Source organism: Benincasa hispida, chromosome 10 (genome assembly GCF_027475165.1).
Source record: "Benincasa hispida cultivar pf3 chromosome 10, pf3_genome.v1.1, whole genome shotgun sequence".
Taxonomy (NCBI): Eukaryota; Viridiplantae; Streptophyta; class Magnoliopsida; order Cucurbitales; family Cucurbitaceae; genus Benincasa; species Benincasa hispida.
The window spans coordinates 54235159-54249114 of NC_143487.1; the positions used below are offsets into that span (position 1 = coordinate 54235159).

The 13956-nt window shown below is 38.1% G+C and overlaps 1 protein-coding gene across 1 annotated transcript; it reads left to right on the forward strand.

Moving 5' to 3' along the window:
• The first annotated feature begins 806 nt into the window (after positions 1 to 806).
• Positions 807 to 13693, forward strand: LOC120087822 (F-box only protein). The gene is made up of 2 exons (XM_039044736.2): positions 807 to 1043; positions 13320 to 13693. The coding sequence occupies exons 1-2, from the start codon at positions 892 to 894 to the stop codon at positions 13438 to 13440; spliced, it is 273 nt and encodes a 90-aa protein (XP_038900664.1). The 5' UTR covers positions 807 to 891; the 3' UTR covers positions 13441 to 13693.
• The last annotated feature ends 263 nt before the right edge of the window (positions 13694 to 13956 follow it).

The following is a 13956-nucleotide window of genomic DNA, read 5'->3' on the forward strand; positions in this document are numbered from 1 at the left end:
TTGTGGAGTTGAACTTAACTTGGTGTTTATGTTGATGTTGATTTGATGCGATGTGGTTCGATCCCTAATACTTGATCCTCTGATTCTCTCTCGGTTGGGTGAATGTGCTTGACTTGAAGAAGGAAAGCACCGAACGTTCTTGAAGTAAAAGTCGAGAGTCTTCTACTTGTTGATGACTTCTCTCTGGGCTCTCTGAATGTAGAAAATGCTGATCCCCACAAATGAAGAGAACTTCTCTATTTATAGAGTTCTCAGGCGGGCTTCGTGGGCTTGGGCTTGGTTGGTCCATGGGCCTAACCCTTGGGCCCAATTAGTTGGACTTGGGCTTAGTTAGTCCATGGACGTGGCCCTTGGGTCCAATTAGTTGATTTTGGGCCTGATTTGAAATTTGGGTCCAATTCAGTTTTTTTTTTAATAGTTGGACTTTAAAACCAAATAACAATATCAAATTTGGCCAAATTAATCTCATTTGATTTAACGGTCATGATAAAACCATTGGCGTCTTCGAAATTTGCCTTCAATTCAATTTGGGACATATGTAACCTTCTAATTGTACCCAAATTTAATGATTTAGAATTTCGTCATTAATTTACTAAACGACGTGACAACTTGTGATTGATCCAAAATTCTTTATTCAACAATATTTTTTTAAATAAATAAATATGTTTATTATTTATATTATTTTTATATTAGTGACATTTGTTTATTTTTTTTATGGTCACTGGATTTTGCATGAAAATATGTGGATGAAAATTTAATACTAAGACCAAAAGGATATTTTAATGTTTTTTTCCCCCTCTTATCGAAGAAGAAGCCAAAAAATACCACATATTCACGCTTTACCATTTCATTAGGGACGACGAAGACGAAGGTGTAAGGAATTAGTGTGGAATGGAGAAACATAGCGAGAATGGTAAACGTGAAGAAATGGAGAAGCTTTGTCGAAGATGTAATCGTTCCTATCTTCCATCCTCCAATTCATCCTCTTCATGCCGTTTCCATCCTTCTTTTTTCGTCTGTCGTCGTCACGACGACCAAAAGAGGTAACCTAAATTCTTCCCTTTCCATCATTCATCCAATATTCAACGCATACTTGTTCGTGTTCCTCCTCCCAACCCTTTTCAATTCCTCTTATTTTTTTTTTCTTAGTTTGAGTCAATTGAGCCATTCTGATTGTTTTTGGCGCCCAATCTTAGTGTTCAAACAAGTCTCTTTGAGCATTGATTGAGCTTGATTTTGTTGTACTATTACTGTTATTACTATATGAGAGGAAAAACACAACTGCATTAATAACTGCGAGTTTGTACCAAGAGGTTAGATTATTGGAGTTGATAGTTCTGCCTCAGAATGATTCCATTGGATATGAGGGCAGGTTATCTAGGCAAGTGGAAACTTCAAGATGCATATGCAGAGTTCTTCTTCTTCTTCTTCTTCTTTTTTTAATTTATTTAAAGAAAAGTGAGTAGCATACAAAAACATTGGCCAAACCATCAAAAAGTAAGTTACAAGGAAGATAGAGGGGCTTATTAGTTATTAGCAGCGGGGATTGAGACTATTTTCCCAGCAGCCTGTAATCAATAGTCATTTATAGTTAGTTTGCACTTTGAACTTGGTATCGAGTAATAATACCCTTGGCATCCCTCTAACACTCTAATATCATTCCTATCAGGTTTGTTCGACCAATTCCACCTAGCCTCAGCTTTCTAAATTATGTTGCTAATACGCCCCTTCTGATTGTTGCAAATACTCCCGGCTATTAATCTTGCTAGTTGGCTTTGTACAATCTTTGAATACCTGAATATTAGTGATGTTCTGATAAGTAACTCAAGGAGGGTGGTTCCAGCATTCTTTGACTACTCGCCCCTCTACTATGGACCTATGGTTTGGGGGAAAAAAACTGCGAAGTGGAAGATCTCTTAGGTTAGGGTCTATCCAGAAGTTTAATCTTGTTAGTTGGCTTTGTACAATCTTTGAGTATCTGAATATTAGTGATGTTCTGTTAAGTAACTCGAGAGTGGTTCCAGCATTCTTTGATTAATGTAAAATTGTTACTCGCCCCTCTACTATGGAGCTATGGTTTGGGGGAAAAAACTGCGAAGTGGAAGATCTCTTAGGTTAGGGTCTATCCAGAAGTTTTTAGGTTAGGGTCTATCCCGATTTTTAATCTTGCTAGTTGACTTTGTACAGTCTTTGAGTATCTGAATATTAGTGATGTTCTGTTAAGTAACTCAAGGAGGGTGGTTCCAGCATTCTTTGACTAATGTAAAATTGATACACGCCCCTCTACTATGGAGCTATGGTTTGGGGAAAAAAACTGCGAAGTGGAAGATCTCTTAGGTTAGGGTCTATCCAGAAGTTTTTAGATTAGGGTCTATCCAGAAGTTTTTAGATTAGGGTCTATCCAGAAGTTCAATCTTGCTAGTTGGCGTTGTACAGTCTTTGAGTATCTGAATATTAGTGATGTTCTGTTAAGTAGCTCAAGGAGGGTGGTTCCAACATTCTTTGATTAATGTAAAATTGATACTTGCCCCTTTACTATGGAGCTATGGTTTGGGGGAAAAAAACTGCGAAGTGGAAGATCTCTTAGATTAGGGTCTATCCAGAAGTTTTTAGATTCTCCATTCCCTTCTCCGTACCTTAATTTTGTGATAAAATATCCTTGCACTTGGCATACCATACTAGAGGGTCCTATTGGAAAGATGATCTGGCCTTATACCAATTCATAGTTAAGAAAAGGAACCAAATACATCTTTCTTTATGTTTTTCTGATTTTGCTTCACATTTTCCACACATCTGCTTCACTGCTTCATTCCCACTCATGCATAACGTGGAAGAGTTTTCATAAATTTGACAAATAAGTCTATACATCAACTGTAATAGTGAATTAGTTTATAATCCTAAACTTTGGGGATTTTATCACTTAAAACCCTAAACTAGTAATTGTAACAATTAAAACCTTAACCTTTCATAGGTGAATCAGTTTAGATCTTTTGTTAGTATTTTGTTCTAAACCGTTAGTGCATAATTTAACACGTGTAAGACTTCTTCAAATATCAGACTTAACGTAATATTCGAAAGAAACGAAGGAATTATATGGACAGTAGTTTTTTTTCATTAATATGGGTGACTTTTCATTTTCTCGTCATCTTCTATTTTTTGGACTTAGTTAAGAAGAATTATGTCATTTTTTTTGGATACTTTGGTAAAACTTTGGAGAAAAGTAATTTTGTTCGTTGATTTTAAATAGAATCGAGTGAAAATAGTTATCAATCACTAATAGATGGTCTAAATTGATTCAGAAATAAAAGATGAGTTTCTATTGACACATTTATTATTTTGGAGTTTTAATCATACAACTCCTAAAGTTTAGGGTATAATTGTCATTACCACTAATGCGATTACATACTAACTCCTAAATTGATGTGAAGGTTTTTGTCACGAAAACCCACATCCAAATGAAGTTTATAGAATATTGATTTAAAGCTAAATAGTTGTAGTGTTTAACAGTGGATTGGGTGAAACCACAGAAAGTGGAAAACCAATAATAATCTATTCAACGATTGAGTCGAATGCGATTACATACCAAAAATCCAATCTAAAAGTAAGAAAAGTAAAGAACGAAGAATATACAAGGTGGCCGAAAATTAAAAAATTTCCTCCATTTTCTAAAAAGTGAAAGGATCTATTATACTCCAAGCGACGCTAGCAGCTAAAAAGCCAATGCACTAGTGTTACTCAACACTTGCTTGTCCTGATCTCTTGAGAGCATTGCAACGCTACCGTTGTGCTTCTAGTTTGCAATGTTCATCCTAGCATCGTGTATCGTTGAGACACTTGTTTGCAGGTTTTTGCATTACTTTAAGCACGGTTCCTTGAATTAACCTTAAAATACTCTACTTTGGTTCGTTTAATCCCAAGATCACCTTGAATCGACTCAAAGGCCTCTTGAGCTTGATTTACTGCATTGAGCACATTTAACCATGAAATTCCCTAGAAATTAACATGATTTAGGTTGGAAAAAATAGCTCTTTTATGGACCTATGAATAGTACTTATTATTGCCAAAATAGAAGTTTTGTTTACAAAATAGAATAGTACTTATTATTGTGTAATTCATGGTTGCTTTGAATGGTTGAATTTAGTTGTCAGATAGGACAAGTTTGGTTTTCCATGTATGCAATGCAACTTCATTTATCATTTTGGATATTTAAATCGGCTGGCTAGTTCCTCATTGTTAAATGTGCTCAATTGGAAATCTCTATGTTTCCCCCTCTGTTACATTTATTCATTGAAATGTTTTTTTATCTTTAAAAAAAAATGTCAACTGGCTACCTCCAGAAGTGGGGTGAAGTTGCTCAATGGCAACTACTCTAAACGCGAGGCACTTAGACAAATCATCTACCACTTGAGGAACATTGTAAGAAAGGGGAAGGGCTGTTACATATTATATGTTTTAGACTTTTAGTTTCAAGTTGTTTGTGTTTTCATTCACTTATCTATACAAATTGATGTTAATACTCATTCTGATTTTGGATCACTACATGGTTGATTACAAAGCAATGTGTTGGTGAGTCAGTCCCTTTATTTTTTTTAATCAATTAATTATTGTATTTTATTTGTTTTGAGTTCAACAACATTTGGGAGGGAAATTAAACCTTTGATTTTCTAGTCAAGGTATATGCCCAAACCGATTGAGCAATGCTCAGTGGGTCCCTTGTTTTGTTAAAAGAGAATATGATGCTTCAAGAATGAAAAGCTGGAACAAAATATTCTATTATCATCAATTTGCTTTTTGTCTCGGGAGAAATATGAATATTTTGATAAATTACATTGTAACTATCACATTATTAGTTGGGCCTTCAAATTTTCCAGATCCATTTAGTTGAGAATGAGATTTTAAAGGTTCAAAATTCATGTGTTCTTTTCCCATGGAAGGTTGTAGATTGTCGACCATAGTTTACAACTTCAGTGAACATATTGAGATTGGATTATGATAGGAATGCTATTGGGAAATAATTAGAGTATTAAGGGCATATTAGCAATTAGTTAAGGAGTTTGTAAGGGAAGTTTGGTTATAAATATAGTGAGTAGGGAAGCAGGAAGGTAACAAATGTTTTTGTGAAATGAACTAAGGCTTGAGAGTATCTCAAGATTGGGAGGGTCCAAATACCTCAAATACTTGGTTTACTTTGTATTTCCGTTAATTTTTTAGGGGGTATTTGAAGCTCTGAGTTGGTTATTATAGTGTGGTTCTAATAGTTTTATTGAAATAGGGAAAGAAGACGACACAAGGAGTTTACGTGGAAAACCCTAATTCAGGGAAGAAAAACCACGGTAGAAAAGAACTTATTATTTTTATGTCTTGTTTACAATAGACCCAACCTCAGATATAAATAGAATAATGTGAAACCCTAATTTAGCAAATATAGTAAAAAGACAAAAATGCCCTTAGGGCTAATTTAATGTATTTCAACACTCCCCCTCAAGTTGGGGCATAGATATCGGCAAGACCCAACTTGCTAATACAAGCTTCAAACGTCTGTCTCGATAACCTTTTCGTAAAAACATCAACAATCTGTTGGACTGAAGGTACATAGGGAATACAAATAGCTCTGCGGTCTAACTTTTCTTTAATAAAGTGCCTATCAATTTCAACATGTTTGGTTCTATCATGTTGTACGGGATTATTCGCAATACTGATGACAGCCTTATTATCACAATACAACTTCATAGGCCCAGGACTACTCTCGTGAAGATCAGATAAAACTTTCTGCAACCAGATTTCTTCACACACTCCCAGATTCATAGCTCTATACTCTGCCTCAGTACTACTTCTGGCCACTACACCTTGTTTTTTACTCCGCCAAGTTACCAAATTTCCCCATACAAAGGTACAGTACCCTGAGGTTGACCTTCTATCCGTCACAGATCCGGCCCAATCTGAGTCAGTATATGCCTCGATGCTTCGTGTGTCATGTTTCCTGAATACCAAGCCCTTCCCAGGGGTGGACTTTAAATATCTCAAAATTCGAGTCACAGCTTCCATGTGCTCCTCATATGGACTCTGCATGAATTGACTTACTACACTCACAGCATAGGAGATGTCGGGCCTAGTATGAGACAAGTAAATCAGTTTTCCTACTAGGCGTTGATACCTCTCCTTATTCACAGGAACTCCTTCCGAAACACTTTTCAGTTTGCTATTGACCTCAATAGGAGTGTCAATAGGTTTGCATCCGGTCATTCCTGTTTCTTTTAACAAGTCCATAGTGTACTTCTGCTGAGAAACAGATATTCCTACTTTTGATCTTGCCACTTCCATCCCTAGAAAATACCTTAAACTACAAAGATCCTTAATTTCAAATTCACTTGCCATCCTTTGTTTTAGCTTAGCAATTTTTGCCGTATCATCCCCTGATAGGATGATGTCATCAACATACACTACCAACACAGCAATCTTTCCTAAGGGTGATTTTTTGGTAAACAAGGTATGATCAGAATGCCCCTGAACAAACCCTTGGGACTTAACAAACACGGTGAACCTGTCAAACCACGCCCTAGGAGACTGCTTCAACCCATATAAAGACTTCCTGAGTTTGCAAACATGATTCCCAAACTTAGCTTCAAAACCTAGAGGTGGACTCATATAAACTTCCTCTTCCAACTCACCATTTAGGAATGCGTTCTTTACATCTAGTTGATGTAGGGGCCAATCTTTATTCACGGTGACAGACAGAAGAACATGAATCATGTTTAACTTAGCCACTGGGGAAAAAGTTTCTGAATAATCAATCCCATACGTCTGAGTGAATCCTTTAGCAACTAACCTGGCTTTATACCTCTCAAGTGTTCTGTCAGACTTATACTTCACTGTGAACACCCATTTGCAACCAACTGTTTTGTGACCTCTAGGGAGAGCTACTAACTCCCAAGTCTTATTTGCCTCAAGAGCTCTCATTTCCTCCATTACTGCTGCTTTCCATTCGGGAACTTCCATGGCCGCATGTATACTGGTAGGTATTGTTAGAGCATCTAGCTGAGTAGTAAAAGCCTTAAAAACAGGAGATAAGTTACTATAGGTCAGAAAGCTATGCAAAGGGTATTTTGTACATGACCTGGTTCCCTTTCTCAGAGCAATTGGCAAATCCAGAGTGGTATCATAGTTGTCAGTTTTCGTCTGCCCCTCTATAGTATCGGACTTTTGAGCCAATTCTGCATCCTCTTGAGGATCTTTCAGCATCTCATCCCTTCCTGAAATTTCAACCTTCTCTGAGCTCATTTCGTCATAATCTATGTTCCCAGACTTTTCTTCAAGACTCTCCTTTGAAACAACGGGATCTTGAACTCGTGCTGGTTTCGACGCTTGGACACTTTCCAATGGAACACCAGAGGTTTCCTGAATTTCCTTTCTGAGATTCCTCCTATAATATGTTATCCAGGGCACTTGTTTAGTAGGAAGAACCGACACGAGAACAACAGGAGCAGAATTAGGTTCAAGACTAGGTAGACTAGGTCCAAGAATATTGGGACTAAGCTCAGGTTCAGGAATATTCGGACTAGGCTCAAGGTTGAGGCTAATGGGTATGGAGTATGTGGAATTGTTAGTCTCTTCATTTGTGGTCTCCCCCTGAAGATGACTAACGGGAAAGAATGGTTTGTCTTCAAGAAACGTGACATCCATAGTGACAAAATATTTTCTGGAAGATGGATGGAAGCATTGATAGCCACGCTGATGAAGGGGATACCCGACAAACACACATGTTTTAGCTCGTGGAGCAAACTTAGTCCGGTGTGGACCATGAGTATGAACAAAGGCTGTACACCCGAACACACGAAGAGGAACCTCAGGAATAAGACGGGTAGACTGATAGGACTCTTTGAAGCACTCAAGAGGGGTTTGAAACTTTAGAACTCGTGAAGGCATTTTATTAATTAGATGAGCTGCGGTAAGAATCGCATCTCCCCACAGGTACGAAGGAAGAGACGCTGGAATTATCAAGGAACGAGCAACTTCAATGAGATGGCGATTTTTTCGTTCAGCTACCCCATTTTGTTGTGGAGTATATGCACGCGAGTTTTGATGGATGATCCCTTTTGACACTAGGAATTCCTGGAAGGTGTGGTTGACAAACTCACGACCATTGTCACTTCGGAGAATGACAATCTTTGTGTTAAACTGTGTTAATACAGTGGTATAGAACTGTTTGAAGGTAGATAAAACCTCGGACTTATCAGCAAGGAGATATACCCATGTAAGTCAGGTATCAATGAAAGTTACAAACCACCGTTTACCAGACAGGGTAGCAATGCTCGAGGGACCCCAAACATCACTGTGGACCAGGTGGAAAGGCTGGGTAGGCTTATAGGGCTGAGAAACAAATGACACGCGGGGTTGTTTAGCACGTATACAGACATCACAAGATAATGAAGAAACATTCACATTATGGAATAAATGAGGAAACAAATACCGCATATATTGAAAACTAGGATGTCCAAGACGAAAATGCCACAATAAATAATCTGTTTCAGATATAGCAAACGAAGATAAAAGACTAGTCCTAAACAAGCTTTTGGAGGAAGCATCTGTAGAAAGGAAATATAGGCCTCTGTCATATCGGGCAGTGCCAATCGTCCTCCCCGAGCTCAAGTCCTGAAACAAAGCAGTATCTGGTGAGGAGACAACTCTACAGTTCAAATCTTTTGTTATTTTGCTTATTGATAATAAATTGTAAGAAATTTTGGGCACATGTAAGACATTTTGCAGAGTTAATCCTTGAAATGGTGACAGTCTGCCTTTTCCAGCAACAGGAACGAAAAACCCATCTGCAATTCGAATCCTCTCATTTCCAGCACTTGGATAGTATGAGAGAAACTGATCGGATGAACCAGTCAAGTGATCGGTTGCTCCTGAATCTAGAATCCATAACTCATTCCCCTCAGCAAGGAAACTAAAGGATTGAGGGTTACCTGATTGAGCAACTGTTCCGATTCCTACGGTATCTGAATCACCAGGATTAGTCACTGGAAGCTGTGTCTGAGGTTGTGCAGCCCCCTCAACTGATTCACCCACTAGAGCACGCCCAGATTTCGACTTGTCATTCGGAGGGCGACGTTTACCATTTGGAGGGCGACCATGCAATTTCCAGCACTGATCCTTCGTATGCCACTGTTTTTTACAATGCTCACAAACTAGGGGTGTTTTACTATTCTTCTTGTCACCATCAGCTCCAGCGGACTTCACCCCGAAGGCAGCTGACTCTACAGTGGTAACACTTGGCCCGTTCATTGCACTCGATCTATCTTCTTCCAATCTAACTTTTGAACATACCTCCATGAGAGACGGAATTGGTTTCTGCCCTAGTATTCTACTGCGAACTGTATCAAATTTGGGGTGTAGCCCGGCAAGAAAATCATACACACGCTCAACCTCTTCTATCTTGGAGTATTGAATTCCATCTTGTGGGCAGGTCTAGATGATCTCCCGACATAGATCCATTTCTTGCCATAACAATGACATCTTGCTGAAGTATGACGTTACATCCATGCTCCCTTGTTTGCATTCGTGAACCTGTTTACGTAGAGTATACAGGCGGGATGCGTTCTGACGCCTCGAATATAACCTTCGGACTGCATCCCAAATATCTCGGGCAGTGGCTGAATAAAGTAAGGGTTTTCCGATTTGTGGTTCCATACTACTAATTAACATTGAGCGGAGCAAAGAATCCTCTGCCTTCCAGACATGCTCTTGAGGATCCCCAGGATTCGGTCGTGGTATCTCTCCAGTTAAATATCCAAACTTATGGCGTCCCTCAAGAACCATTTTAATGGTTTGGGACCAAGAGAAGTAATTTTGTCCATTCAACTTCTCTCCCGTGATCATTCCTGTAGAATTTCCAATTGTTCCAGATAAAAGATTAGAAGTTGGAGTAGGAAACATTGATACTGGATTTTCTGAATACATCGGGGAAGAATCATGGCCATTCAATCGGGCTCCCAGGGCGACCATCTGTTGCTGAAGACTAGTTAATTGTTGTTAGAGTTCCCCATGAGATTCAGATCTGGAGTTTTTCTGTCTAAATACCATGGGATTTTCTTCAATGGACTCACCCATTCGAAACTGGGGCTGAACTGGATATACATGAGGAAGAGGCTGTCCACCATGATACTGTGAAGAAGCTACTGTCGAAAGTCCACCAGCGGCAAAGTTCGGCAACCCGTGACCGGCGCTGCTCCCAGACGGCTGTGATGGTGGGTAACGAATAAACGACTCGGCGATCTGCTATGAAGCGGAAGAAATCGCGCCGTTCTGACCCGACCCGGCAGCTGAAGCAAGCCCATGACCGTCTGGTGTAGCTCCGATTCTGTGCGACGCCGAGATACCTACCGGCTGTAGATCGATCGCGTGCGCCGGCTGGAGAATGTGCGAGGCTGAGACGGTTGTGTGCGAAGTTGAGGGTCCGATCGGTTGTGACCCGATCGCGTGCGCCGGCTGGACGGCGTGACCTTCCACCACCACCTGCTGTTCGGCTGGAAAGATCCGATCGATGGTGTTCAGTTGGAACGACTGAGACTGGAAGCTAATCGGCGCGCCAGCTGGAGCAATCCCACCACCTGCTGTTCGGCTCGCCAGCTGGATCTGTTCGGCTGAACCACCTGGAATGATGGTTCGGAGATAGCGGTCAACCGCTGCTTGAATCACAGCCTCATTAGTCAGCGTACCTTCACCTATCAAGTTTGGTGACTGAGTTTCTTCTACCGGGGCTAGGGTTTCATCACCTTGCTCTGATATCATATTGAAATAGGGAAAGAAGACGACACAAGGAGTTTACGTGGAAAATCCTAATTCAGGGAAGAAAAACCACGGTAGAAAAGAACTTATTATTTTTATGTCTTGTTTACAATAGACCCAACCTCAGATATAAATAGAATAATGTGAAACCCTAATTTAGCAAATATAGTAAAAAGACAAAAATGCCCTTAGGGCTAATTTAATGTATTTCAACAAGTTTGTATTTGGGATGTAGACTATTTTAGTCTGGTTAATGAGGAGAGAGGATGAGTAGGAAATAGTAAATACTGTAGCAAAGAGGGATTTGAAGTAATAATACTGTAATTAATTGTGAGTTATAATAGTTGGAAATACCAACTATTACAATTGGAAGTCCAAACAGTATAGCCCACTTCACCTAATTGAAGTTGGAAGCCCAAATGGCCCCTTATAGTTCAATATATTTGGATTCTATTAGATTATTGTTGGACATTACATTGATTAATCAAAGATATTATCTATGCCACCACACACTACCTGAGTTGATTGGGACTTGATGGTTAAAGAGGTAAATAGTGAACCAACCAAATTTAAGTATCTCACGTGGCCTGGATGGTTCTGAATACTGAGTATTGTGGAACTCTGTTCATAAACTGGTTTAAACACTTGCATTCATGAAGGAAAAAAAATCCAACTTATGTCTTTCATTGCGGATGATGTGATGCACGGATAAAGCCATTCAGATATTCTACGTCTTTTTTTGTGAATGTCAGATAAATGTGGGTCGAAGCACGTCATTAATTGTGTTTAGGCTAAACTTACAAGTAAATTAATAATAGATAAATTGAAATGTTCATTTCTTAGAAAATTTTAAAATTTTAAGAGCATGTTTGGTAGGCAATCTGAAAACATAATTTTGAAAACAAAGAATTCAAAGAAAACAAAGTTGTATTTCATGTTTTCAGATATGTGTTTGGTAGCAGATTCATAAATTAAATTCCAACTTAATAATTTTCCAAAATGTATTTGGAAATATATTTAGACACACTACACACTAGGTTGAATATAAATCACTACTTTTATACCATCATATAATATATAATATGCAAAATATTACATATTATAATCTAACAAAATAATTGAGTCTATAACATGAAATATTATATTGTTATTGCTTTTATCATTTTTAATATAATTTTGCATTTTAAAATCTTGAAATCAAAATCTGGATACACTGAAAACAAGAATCTGAGCTGTCTACCAAACATGCCCTAAATTTGTTGCTATGAATTGTTTGTATTAATATGGTGGAATTTTGCTGCACTAGTAGATAGTGGGCTTTGGAGTAGAGTCGCTTGTTAGTTTCCTTCTTTTGTCATGGTTGTTTTTTCAGAAACAGAACAACAATCTGTTTAAAGTCTACCTTCTGTATACACCATGATTTGTGTACTGAACTGACTGCTTGCAAGAGGCGCTGTTGACAATTTAGAAAGAACTAGGAACTATTTGCCTATAATTTGTTAAACATCAAATAAATAGTTTAGTTATTTTATGCTTCCATTATTAAAGTATAGATGGATGAGTCATGGAAGCTGGTTTCCCCCTAGAATACCAAGTCAGCAAGATGCACAAAAATTGGCATGACATGATTGCATGAGTTGATTCTCATTTCTGTGGTTGAAAGATGTCACTAAGCTTAATCACACTAGTGACAATAAGGAGTGGTGGGGATGGAAATCACCACATGTTTGAGCTTGCATTGGTTTGGAGTTATAGAATAACTCTGAATTTGATATAATGATGGATGTGAAATCCGCTGAAACTATGTCTGGTGTGAAAATTAACTTCTATTTAGTCAAACTTGTTTGAAAGACACATTGAACAAATTATAGCTTGATGATTCTGTTTGATGAAGTATTATAATCGTTTTAAGATGCACTTAGACAAATGTGATTGGATCTAGTTAAAATTTTGGAAAACTATTCCAAGTCCAATTCATTTGGGTTGCCTCTTTTATTTTATTAGATCTATATATATATTTGTCTTGATTTAAATTTAAAACGTATCAATTTTATGATTCAATCCAGTTTGTAAAGGGATCAGAGTCCTCCCCCACAGAGAGAGGGGGGGGGGAAAGAAAAAAAGAAAAAGCTTTGTGTGAAATAGTGGACTGGAACAGTGTGGGATTCCTTCACAAGTGACGTTTCTGTCCTCATTTGTCTTTTACTCCTCGTCTCATCTCTCTTTTTAAAGTTGGTAGGAATTTCTTGGTTGGCAGATTGCTCATGGAAGTTCCAAATCCCATTTTATAATATTTATATTTATGGGCCTATGTCCTTAACCAGTAAGTTAGAGATTCGAATCTTTCCAACTCCATAGGTTGTTGAACATGAATATATTTTCTAGAATGTATATATTTAAAAAACAGTATTGATATCGATAAGGAAGTGCACAGTAACAAACGTTGAATGAATGAATGCTTCTTTTTCTTTTTACCATTGAATTCACTCTCTTGGTTTTGCAGTCTTATTTTTTCAGTTGATTAATTCAAGGTACTATGAATTGGGACCCGATGACCCGCCGTATGCTGCCAAATTCTACGACTGTTGTGGGGCTGAGGACGTTGAGGCGTCAGGCTGCACCACCAGCTTCCATGTTTCTTATGATGAATGATCATGACAATAATATCTAAAGCTCTTTTTCACTCAGGTCTTATGATTTGCATTTTGTAGATATGATTTCACCTCAGTTTCTAGCAAACAAGTTTCATCATTATATGATTAAAGGCTCTGAATCACTTTGAGTTGTGCGTTGTATTTGTAGAGAAGACTAAATGAAACATGACATGATGAATTTCTGAAGAATGAGCTCAGACAAAGTTACTGTAAAATTTTCTTTTAGGAAACTATATTTTTTCTCTTCTAAAGTTGTTTTTGGTTTCTTTTATTGTCTTACAGATGGTGTAAAGTATGTTCTGAATCTGGGACAGAGAAGATTATGTCCATTTCTCTTGGGACATAAGAGAGAGATTAGAGAGAGAAAGTAAAAACAAATGAGTGGTTAGGGATTCACATGTAGGATTGAACATTATTGAAATGAACTGCTGAAAGATATGGTGGTTACAGACTACAGAGTGTTTTGTATTTGATTTTGAGTTTATTTCTTCAAATGTTCCTGGAAAGAGAGAGA

Coding starts and splice junctions, on each gene's coding strand:
- LOC120087822 (XM_039044736.2), top strand. CDS start 892: ATGGAGAAACATAGCGAGAATGGTAAACGTGAAGAAATGGAGAAGCTT. Junction 1,044..13,319: donor CGTCACGACGACCAAAAGAG/GTAACCTAAATT, acceptor GATTAATTCAAG/GTACTATGAATTGGGACCCG.